Source organism: Leptosomus discolor, chromosome 2 (genome assembly GCF_034619465.1).
Source record: "Leptosomus discolor isolate bLepDis1 chromosome 2, bLepDis1.hap2, whole genome shotgun sequence".
In the NCBI taxonomy this organism is placed as follows: Eukaryota; Metazoa; Chordata; class Aves; order Leptosomiformes; family Leptosomidae; genus Leptosomus; species Leptosomus discolor.
Window position 1 is genome coordinate 31,871,045 of NC_141392.1, and position 12,043 is coordinate 31,883,087.

At 39.1% G+C, this 12,043-nt stretch overlaps 1 protein-coding gene across 1 annotated transcript in view; it reads right to left on the reverse strand.

The window, feature by feature from the left end:
• Positions 1-5,727: 5,727 nt before the first annotated feature.
• The window catches only part of KIF16B (kinesin family member 16B), a 142,953-nt gene continuing 136,637 nt past the window's right edge, over positions 5,728-12,043 (reverse strand). The window contains exon 29 of the mRNA XM_086460387.1: positions 5,728-5,892. Within this exon, the coding sequence (XP_086316513.1) occupies positions 5,734-5,892 (159 nt within the window). The 3' untranslated portion in view covers positions 5,728-5,733. The remainder of the gene's footprint in view (positions 5,893-12,043) is intronic.

The following is a 12,043-nucleotide window of genomic DNA, read 5'->3' on the forward strand; positions in this document are numbered from 1 at the left end:
TCAGAATACCAAAAAGCAAGAACATTGATTTTTGTAGACGTGACTAAAACCTGGTTTTAATCTGTGAGGTCCTATCCATATCTTAAAAGAAAAACAGATTACCACAGAGGCAACCCCTGTCTCAAAGCAACATTAAAATAGGTTAAGATGAAGAAAATACACTGTTGGTCAAGGATGGTGACAAAAGGCAGAGTCCCACAAAGACCTCCTGATCTAAACAAGGAGGTATCATTAAGCAGAAAGCTCCCTTGCCTCAAATACACTGTTGAAGAAAGGCTCATGTCAAATGTTAATTACAACAGAAAAGAATATAGGAATGATCATGAAAAAGTACAATAATGCCCCAAAAAAACCATAGCATGCGAGACCTTTGAAAGCTCAGAAGTTCAAAATATGTAAAAAGATCAAAAACTCGTGTTCCACTTTGCTAGATCAGAAGATGATGAGATAAATACCTCTTTTCAAATAATAAAGGGTTTTCTTTTTCTTCAGCTCTTCCCAGTACATTCTTTACTGTCTGTAAAACAAGAAAACAGAAGGGAAATAATCGAAACCTTACAAAGAATGAGAACAAGCCATTTGGACAAAACTGTTAGGAGAAGACAGAAGAAGCTATCAAAAGAAACTCAGAAGGACTTTGAGAAACTCTGTAGACTTTTTTCTTAGACCTATTTCTTTTGCTAAGACCGATTTCTTAAAAGCAACAACAAAAATGCTGCCAAAACTCTGTGTGAGCATACAAGCTGTGCTACAAGGAGCTGACACTTGAGCTGTCAGCATGACATTGGAGAAGAATGTCAGTGTTTATAAAGAAAATAAAGTTATAAAGAAGAAAACAGAAACAGGGCTTCCCATGCTGCTGCTAGCATTTTTTTGCTGAGACAAGAGGCTAAAGCCTCTAGTCCAAAATCTTGCCTCCATTTTACCAAACATTAATGTGACCCCTTATAAGGCTTCCCCACACACCCATTCCTTTTAAAACTGTTTTAAAACTCAACCTCAAGAAGACAAAAGAACAATATCTTTTGTGATCTGGTATTCTCCATCTGGACAAGCCTTTTTACTGATTTAACTGCAGTAGATGGGATGGTATCATGGAAGTTTACCTGTTTCCCATGAAAAGCATTTTCAGGTCACCTTTCCTATCTGTTTCTCTTTTTTTTTTTTTTTCTTTTTTTCTGTTCAACTTTGTTTTCATTGTACTGAAAACAAAAGATGCATCTACAACAGAATTCTGTTCTGCAGCCAATTATAACACAACACTCTCTCAAAATAATAAAACAAGAAAAAAGAAGTGGTAGGAACCAGTATATCGGGGAACTAGGAACTCAGGGTCTATGCAACTGCACAGATCTTAATCGCTCATGAAGACTTTCCTGCAAAGGAACATCATCTATTTCCTGTGATGAGGCTGGGAACCAACAGATTTTTGCTCTACAGCTTATCAAACTTTTTTTTTCCCCCAGGATCTAGTGAAACACAGAGAATCCACACACAGGGGGGACACAAGAATCTTGCCAAATTAAAAATAATTAATTTCTTCCAATTTGGGGGCTTCAGTGATCCACCAGCATACAAAGTTTCAAGCTTTATCACAGTCTAGTACAAACATATTTCTGATTCTCATATAAAGGACAGGTTGCATGGACAGCAAATAGGAAACTCTGCAATACCTTTTAAAGGCCCACTGATTAAACTGGGAAGATTAGGTCTGATTGTCTGGAGCAATACATGTAGTGTCACACTTTTTTTTTGTGTTTGCCTTTTTTTTTTTTGTCTGTTTGGAATTTTCTTAAATTTACTTATTTCAGTTCCCTATTTTATCTGCAACAACTGCAAAAACTTGAAGTAACCAGCCAACCTCTACACAGGTGGGTTTTTCTCCCATCACATTTTTAGGGCAGTTCTGAAGACCCTCATAGCTAACATCATCTCCAACAGTGGCAGCTAAGCATTGGTTTTAGGACTGACCCTGCAGGCTCTCAGGACAGGGCAGCTTGTGGAGTGAGGGGAGTGCCAGGAGCCATTTCGCAGCAGGGCTTTGGGGGCTGCTCTACCTCTTTCCTATGAGAAGCAGCATATTCAGAGGAAAAGCACTTCCAGATAAAGGAGTAGAGGGTCAAAACCAATAAGAAGGCTTTGCCCAAAGGTTTTTTGGCATCTTGATCAAGTTGTCATGCAGAAAAATAGCCCAGCACCATTTCCAATGTGCCTTTTGGCCTTTTTTGTGAAACCCTATTCATGAAAAACTCCTGTATGATCAGCAAGGTTATGAGCCAAGTGGGTTAGTAACTTAAATGGAGGCACAACTTCAGCTGCACAGGTAAGAACAATGGCCCCAGTATAGTAGAGCACTGAAACACACACTTAGCTTGAAATATAAATAGTCCTGATACAGAAGCTAAGGTCTCGCTCAAGGACTTTGCTGATGTGAAGCCCACAAGCCCAATTACAGAGGCACTTTGAAACAAAATAAAACTGTACCAGCCCTGGAGATAACTTGCACAATGTTCTTGAAAGTGACAATATTTTGAAAATAAAATTCATGGAAAATTTTAGAGCCTGAGGATATCTGCACAGAAACGCAGTTGGAATATCTTAAAAATGGTTAATAATTTCAACAGCTTCTATTGAAACCTTATGAAGTCTGGGCTTAAAGACTGCAGGTTATAAAAAGCCATCATATTTTTTACTGATGAAATTATGAAAAGATGCCTCTTAGTCTAGCCTGAGCTTGTGGTCATTGATTAAACTCTGGATATGACTGAAGGATAGATAAGAAGGTGGGAAAAGCTAGTAGCCTGGGGTTGTGGTCCTAATTGCATGCTTACATTTGCAATTCTGTAGCTTTTAACTTGATGACATTTTAAATGGAGTGATTAATCAGTCTTTACTTTGTTATTTGCAATGTACACATTTAACACTGCAGGCCAGATAAACTAGCCAACATAAATTAGCCACCTTATTGGCAGGTTTATACCACTAGAGCATCTGGTCCTCCCTGAATTAATTCATACTGTAGACAGGACGAGTACAAGTCTTCTTTTAAATTCATGTGAAAAATACGAATATTCGTATTTTTCACTTGACTTGATTCTCTGTCTAGTTGTGTTTTTCTTAAACAGCTTCTCCAAATCCAAAGTGACATGAAGCATGGGACATACCTCTGGGAGTCCTGCGTGTTCAACCCTTCTTGCAGACCAGCATTTGCCATGTGGCACGATGGAGTTTTTCTTGTCAGGCTCTGCGCTGCTTGCCATGAGAAAGTTCTTGGCACCGCTGGTGGTTTTTCAGGTAGGATATCTGCAGAACGTGGGTTTGTGCAGCAGATAGGGCAGCTTGCCATTTCTTGGCCTACCAGGTCCTTTCATAGAAGCGGCACACAGCAAATAATGCTCTATAGTTACATTAATTATTTTTTTTTTTAAACTCTGAAGCATTAATTCTTTATCATACTGCATTGCAATGAAGTAGGAAGGGGAAGCAGGCCAAGGGAGAAGAAGAAACAAAAAAGACTCCTTGTTTTTGAAGTGATATTTAGGTTCAAACATTAAAACCAGCAATACGATGCCCAATTTCTGCCTCTGAAGCACTCATACGGGCATCAGGGTAATACAGCCAAGTGAAGTTACCATCTTCCATTAACGTGTGCAGTAACATCAAACTCCAGTTACTGAGCTCACCATAGGAACCCAGCAAGCATCCAACCTCCACTGTCTGATTCAGGAAGCACAAGCAAAGCCATACAGCGGGGTGAAGGAAGGGAGGACACTGTCTCTTGGTCAGGAGGGTGATATGTGCACAGAAAGGCCCTCGGAGAGATCGGAGAGGTCCAAGACAATCACAGGGCATGGTAAAGATCATGAGGCCGGGTCTCTGTCAGTGATGAAGTGCAGGTGAAGTTAGCACTTCAGTTCAGAAGCATAGGAGAGAGACAGGGAATGGCTGGGACAGGGCAAAACCAGTTTAGGAATCAAGAGGTTTGATTGGAATGCTTAGCTTAAAAACCCGGCTCCCAGATGAAGGTATTATGATGCCCAAGTCAGACAAAGTCAGACATTGCAGGTGCCCCCTCCCTGGCAGTGTTCAAGGCCAGGTTGGATGGGGCGCTTTGAGAAATTTGGTCTGGTGAAAGGTGTCCCTGCCCACGGCAGGGCTTTTGGAACTAGATGGTCTTTAAGGTCCCTTTCAACCCAAACCATTCTGTGATTCTATATCCAAAGACATTAAAGTTTACCCTGCTGATAATAAGGCTCTAGTGGTTTAGAAACTTTACCCTAACTTTCGTTTTCACTGAAATGAATCAAAATAATAAAAATACTCTCAAAATTTAAGTGATCCATTATAATAATTTTTTTTTTTTAAATTAGAAATGCTTAATGTAACAGTTTAGGCTTATAATGGAACCCAATTATCTTTATACATGGTATTAAATATAAAACATTACTGCTCCTACAGTTTAGGTTACAAAATAAAAATGTCACTAGTCTTGTTACTCTAGGTTTTAATAATAATTTTCTACAACATGAAATAGTTTGATTACCAAGACCTACCAGTGGTCAGTGACGGCAACTCACAAATAATGCTTCACGCTCCTAACAAATGGCACACAAAACTTACCTTTCATTATACATTTTAATAATTGCAAGTCGTTCAATTCTGATTTTTATACAACCAATTATACATTAACCTGTACACATACTCAATTCCAGTCACAATGTATATATATTTTTGGATCTGCAGCAATATAAAACGAGTTCTACCTGTATATACATGTGCAAGTCTGAATGAGTCCTGAGTAATTTTAAAGTACTATTAGGCAAATCCTGTAAATTTCAATTGGTGCAAATAAACCCCACATTTTACGCTATTGTGAAGAAGCTATTTTTCACAAAAAGAAATATAGCACTTTGCATTAGCTTTATGCATAGCTATGAGCTATGTACAGTGCACAGTATCCTCTTACAGTCTGGGTAATTAGAAAATCTGAAAGATGCTGACTGCATTCTTCGGTAACTATTGCTTCCTCTGCTTCTTAATTAATGGCGAGTGATTCGTTCTGCTTCAAAACCACCAAGTGTGGAAGACTTTTACAGGGTTTAAATTATATTCTTTCTGCTGCATATATTTTTGTAAACATTCAAGTTACCCAGGCCCTTTATTCTTCTGTGGAAAACTATACAATTACACAATCAAATAGTTAGAACGTGTGTCTAGGAGAGGGAAAAGAAACAAGAGTGGAGTATGAGCATTACCTTAAACACCACAATATACTACAAGGAAACAAAAGAGGAAGTGTTCTTTAAGGAAGAGCTTGGACAGAAACCAAAAGGCTGCTCAGAAACCCTCTGTCAGCATGACACACCGCCACGGTGAACACGAGATGCTCTCGCACCACCAGAACAAATTGTCTGAGCAAATGGGAAGGAAGCACTCCTGCTAAGGGGTGGACTCCAACTCAGCATGAGAGTCAGAATTTTTGTACAGTATTACAGAGCCAACTTACACAAAAATGTCTGTATAACCCATGCCAGGAAAATGGGGGCACTAATATGAGAGCTGGTAAAGAACACAGGTTAGCATTGGGACATCCTCTTTAATTGGAGTTGTTTTGATGCAACTTCCCAGGTATGGAGGAAGATACCATTTTTCTTGCCCCATTTGTCTTGCATCACAAAAGCAAAGGCACCACTTGGACTGTGCTCCTCTAGTAGAAGGGTCCTGGCCCAAAAGTTAACTGGTCCCATGGCTGCTATAGTCAAAAACGCCTTTCCTGAAGAAGGGTGAGAATTCGCAGATGGTGTGTTTTGACAGGGTTAGCCTCACTTTATCAATGTGCAGCGGAGACGATGGAGATTTCAGCATTGCAGAGAAAAAGCTCCTGAGGTATTTCTGTGGAACGAAATGCAAAATATCGTAAGGTTTACTTGATCAAATTGATTACAACCAGTTCAATGAATTAAATCAACAGCAGTATAAAAAAAATAAAAAGAAACAAGATCTCCATGGACTGTGAAAAGTCCTATTAATAACCATCAGCATTTAAATCCATCCATAAAACAGGTCTACTGAAATGTCTGTATTAAGCTCAGGAAAAACAGAAAAGAAGTATTTTCCACTTTCTTCCTTTGCCAAGCTTAGTAACTATTTTATTCTGTGCTTGTGTGATGCTTGCTGGTTTATTCTGTAGTTGTGTAGTGCTTTCTGCTAATCATGACCTGCTAATACTGCCGTCTACCATTACCAAACACTATAGCAGGTGCAAGTGTCCAATGTATTCTGCAGGAATTTCAGTACATATGGACACAAAAGGACTTCAGAAATCTTTCCCTCATCAAGCCTCCACAATCCTTGCATCAAAAAGGATTTGTTTTGATCAAGGCCATCTGTACAAAGATTGCAGAACTTCCATATTATCCAAGAACCTACCAGCATCTTTCTTTTCACTGAGCTGCCCTCTAAACTTTTTTTTTTTTAAGTTTTACACAAAAGAAGTATTTCCCTTCCTAAAAGTTAGTATTCACCAACCGCTGCGCAACTTGCATCCATTTGTATTCAGAGAAATTGTGACAGATGCACATTAACACAAAGTTAGTTTTCACAAACCTGATGGGGTTTCCTTCACATATGGGCTGAATTATTACAAACATTTAGAATGATTTAATGTCATATTTGTAACTTCTGAATGAAACACGGTAGGTAAAATGTTGATAAGTCTGGTGCTAAAGAAGTACTCAACGTCACCCAAATAGCTGTAAGGGAAATCTCATCAGGAGCAAAATCCTTTGGTCTGCTACAGACTGACCACAGAAGAAGAAAACTCAAGAAATTATTCACAAATCTTGGATGCAGTGGAAAATACATCTGCAAGACAGAAGAGCACAAACTCCTCTGAAGACTACAAGGTTTAGTTATTTGAATGTAGCAGATTTTGGGTCATGGAAATGGTTCTATGTTTGTGAAGCAGTCCTTATTATTCACCCTCTTCTCAAGGAGAATTCCTCCATAGTATAACAACCTGTTATTTATTGAAGTGCCTTGGAAATCAGCTGTATTAATATCACAGAAAGCAGAATAACAAAAACAACAACAAAAAAAGCAGCTGACACATAAACTATTCTCTTGGCAGGACTGGTGAATTTTCTCTTTTATTCAGATCTCCCACCGGTTGTATTAATGTTCATGAAGAAAAGTTTCATTACAAAAATGCCTTCAAGATTAATTCCAACAGACTAAGAGGTAATTTAAAGTTAGCAACAGATGTCACATCAACATTTGTCATAATTAGTTCACAAAGTAGGCCCCTTTAAAAAAAGTCCCAATCCAGTAATGCCTGAAGGATGAATATAGTAGAAAATCAAATGTAAAACATGGCATCCTATTAGAGTTTTAGCACTGTGCTGAAAAGTTACTGCAGTAATTCCAGTTTATGGCTAACGATGGCTCAAAGGTACCAAAATTTCTTGCCAGACATTACAAAACCTAGTGCTTTCACCTTGGTAAGTATGATCAGATAATTGACAATCATACCTTTCCTGTAGAGCCATTATTCATTGTTTTGGCACGATAGCTCAATGTCAGAGCAAAAAAATCTCTTCACTGTAAGTATATACCTATCTGACAGGGAAACACTAGGAACAGCAGGTATACTTTATTTTCCCAGATCTGCACACAGGAATTGCTCAGTGAATGTCACAGACCCTTTGAAAATGAAAAAGATCCTTGGGAAAACGGCAACAAGCAGACCCTACCAGATTATGATGGAATTCATTTTGTATGAAGGATTCCAGCCATATGGCTTGGCATTATGTGCTCTTCAACAACCACCTCTGAGAAAATTAGCACTCTTAAATCCCATATCTGCATTTGCCCTTGTTTGCAACGCTGATGTGTTAGCATAGCGCAGAGCTGATGTGCCCTTGACACAAAGGAGCTGTTGCTTCAATGAAATAAAGGCTGTTCTGCCCAGATATGCTGGCTAGGAGTTAAGTCCCGTAGTGAGGGAAACAGTGATTGATGGCAGAAGTGTTTGCTCACACCACAAGCATATGCCTCAATTAAAGAGCTGTGGCTAGGCAGTAAGGGGGAAGGTTGTTCTGTCCTGTTGGCTGCCATGTGGATGACAAAGTGGAAGAAAGTGGTAGGAGAAAAGGAAGAGTGCTCCTTACCAGTGTATGGAAAGATGCTTCCCAAATTCAGATGGGATAGGGAGAGGATGAGAGTCACAGCAAGCTAGAAGAGGGGCAGGAGCACATCAACACCAAGTGCCAGAGATGACAGAAAGAAAACTTTCTTAGGGATCCAGAAAGGACTTGACACGGACTATGTTGCAACCCAGGAAGCCACTGCAAGCTGCTGGAGTGCGAGTAAGGCTAGATGAAAGGCTCTCCTCTGCCAGGACTTGGTGGGCAGGGGGAGAGTTGTGTTCAAAGCTTTTATGTTAAATCCATTTCCAGCAGCAGATATGATTTTTTGCTATTTACAGAATAGTGTTGTTTGTGCTGAGTTAAAACTCAGTAGGAAGCACTCTGGTATCTTTTGATGTGTTCCTTTAAAAAAAACTTCTTAGCAGAAACTGGCAAGCTCAGGGTGCCTTCATAGAAACATGTCCAAATTTTATACAAATTAGTGCTGTGACTTCCTACCAGCACTTCACTGATAGCATCTAAATCATTGTCCCTAGTATGCAAAGCACTATTTATAGAAATCCTACTTTTGCTAGGTTTGTATGATTACCTTAGAAAGGAAAAAAACCCGTAGATAACTGTTACAAATATTCCAAAAGGCTTGGTTTTATTACTCATTTTCATTTGTTAGCCTTTCAAAACTCTAGTCATTTGTTCTGGATTATTTAGTCTAGTAGTCAGCGTTCTTCCAAATGCAGTTAGGAATTTCATTTCACTAATAGTGTTCAACCTGTTATGTTGCTGGTTTGCTGGAAAATATCCTAATTATAAATTTGTAAACGCCTCAATGTGAGGACACAGGACCCTGGCACTATAACAGGGATATAAAATGAGTAACTTACACATCAATCATGTTGGTTGCTCAGTCTAAGCATACATTCAGGAACACCAGTTTAGGGAATAGAAATACTCTTCACATGTAAAAAACACTTAAAAGATAGAAAGCCAGGTTATAAAAAAAATCTGAAATAAGAAAAGCAGTGGTTTTGCCCTCTTGGCACGCATTACAACCTCCATGGCCTTTAACTTAAAATTTATGACAGCCATACTGCAAGATTTAGCTTTGCATTCCAAGTGTTCGCAAATGAAACAAGACTGGGGAAAATGTTGCGAGGCCCAAAGGTTTTTCTTTACTTACTAGTTCAAGTAGCTTTCCTTCCCTTTTAATTATGTGAATAGCAAAATGGCAACGACTTTAAAAGCTTATTAAAAACCACTTTAATAGGGTTCATCTTTTTAGCAGTAGGCCAGTGTTCACCTTGTGCTCAATCCATCAGCACAGCAAAATCATTCTAATGATTTTTGCACTACTTTGTGATGTGGGAACCTCATAATTTTATACATTTTAATATAAATCCATAACTTAATTTAAACTTAAAGTTATTACAATCAAAAAGCTTTCTAGAACGTGAAAGTGTTCTTATCATCCTTTCAATTGTGGCATATTAAAGAAGAATTCAGTTCAATGACATTGTTCTCACAACCCATTGCAAACAGTGACAGCCTCAGAGACCAATAGCAGAGCTTAGCAAGAATTGGATTTTTTCATTAAACTTTGGTGTGTTTAAAACCTCATCAACTCTAGTACTTCCAGAAAGTGAAGAAACTTTGACCTTTCTCTCTCCTACTGCTGTTTCTAGCAATTTCCTCAAAAAGGTCAGCATTTTAAATTCTTTAAATGTAACACTTTATTATTAGTATTATATGTATCATCTGCTAATAATTGAGGGAGCTGACAGCACCACAAACTTTAATAAGATAAACCTTACAAGGCTTTGGGCATTTTTGAAACAATAGGTTATTTTCTTTGAAACAATACCACCCTTTCAACACCTACACATTAATGTGACAGTCAAAAGCTTTACCACAAGGTCACAGAAGGTCACCAGTGGCAGAGACAGGACTAATTAACTTGCTCATCTAACTTCTAGCATTGGCTCCTCTCTCCCTTTAATATAGATGCCAGTTTCTCTCAGCACCAATCACATAATCATTCTGTTGACTAGTGTTGAGTGCTGCAAGCTTTAAATCAAATCCTGATTTGAATAATTCATAGAGCAAAGCATATGGAGGCATCAGCAGCTGTTTTCTATAGGATAGGAATCTGATTATGAAAAAAAGACAGATTGAAGCATATTCCCTGACTCTGAAAAACCACATTAGGTATTTGCAAAGTAAGATCTTCCCCAGGAAGACTCCAGCCTAAAACTAGCAGAGAGGAACATGCTTCGCTTCCAATCCGTGATCAGAAAAATAAGGATCTGCTTAGAAGACAACGCATGCAAATAGAGCCTGCTGTAATGCAGAAATGGGAGTGCATCTCCTGCCTTTGTCTCCTAGAAAGAAATTGTTGGGCATATGCAAAGGAAAACGAACATTTGGGGAGCCTTTCCCAAATTAACCAACTTTCTCTATTTTGGATATTTCCACTGGTGTCTTGAAGAGAAAAAAAAAAAAAAAAAATTACTTCCCGGGTGGATTTTCAAACACAAAACACTGCAGAAATGTCAGCTATTGTCATTAACTGCAGTCTCTACTGACAAAAAACAAAGATTGGCTTAAATGCACTGACAGGCAATGGTGTCCCACAAGAGACTTCAGGCTGGGGAAGGGCCCTGTCTGGGGTGATGCTATATACAGAATCTGACGAGAAGAGATGGTACATCTTCCCAAGAAAAAGAGAATTCAAATTTCTCATTGGACCCAATTCTTCCTTGTGGGTTGTTTTATTTTTGTCTTACTGCCAAAAGTCAGAGGGAATTAACACACTGTATAGGGAGGTAAGCTGGGGTTGCAGCCTATGATACCACTGGAAGAGTGTAGAAGACATGAACCCTTAGGAAAACGGCTGCAAACTAAGCCAGCTCTGCCTTATCCAGGACACACAGCACATCTTAGACGTCACACAGGACTGGATTATCTGGGTCAGGTGTGGAGGGCAAGAAAAGCCATTAGCCACAATACAGGAAGTTTCTTTATGAACTGAATTCCAAGGGATCAGGTTCTCTTATACCAAATATCCCAACCTTACACAGCAAGGGGTATTTGAGCTGTCCAAACCAAGGTGTTTTGTCCAGATAGCGGTCCCAGCAGGCTCCTCTTGTGGTCTGCAAGGATACTTCAGCCCTCCATGTCACAATTCAGTTCACTGCTGTTAAGTTTCTGCCCTGTGCCTGCCACTAAAACCATCTCCTCTTCCCTTGGGGACTACCTGAGGCTAAACTGGCTAACTAGGAGTGAGTAATTGCCAGTACAATGCTCTGATAGCTCTCTAAAAGTAGTTTCAGATCCATTTCTGGATTTATTAAATTTGAGCAAGCAGGGAAAGAATTGGCAGATAGCAAGAATGTAAAATATGAGGTGGCATTGCTTTGGAGTGCAGCAGCTCGAAAGAATAGGGGACCATACACAGACTATGGCTAGTATCTTTCTCCTCCAGCCATTCAAGATTAAGATCAACTCTCTGCTCACCAGATACATAACTAGCTTAGAAACATTTTGGTTTTCTGTGGGGTTTTCTTTTTTTTTTTTTTTTTTTCAAATGAAGATAATATGAGGCTTCAATTCTTTTCCCCAACACCTTGACATATATTGCAAGATATCATAAAGCAGTTGTGAGTAAAATATGTGACAGGACAGCATGTGACACTCAATATCTCAAGTAATATTTCAGGCCCTTCAAGAAGTACCTAATGTCACCTCTGGATCCATACACATTTATCTCCTGCACACACCCTTAGGTCATTACGCGCAGCTATGATTTCATAGCAATCAGAAAAAGACTTAGTGCCCTGGAGACTACCTGGTGCCTGAAGGATCTTATTTCTGTGTAAAATTTTGAGAGAAAGCTTCTAAAG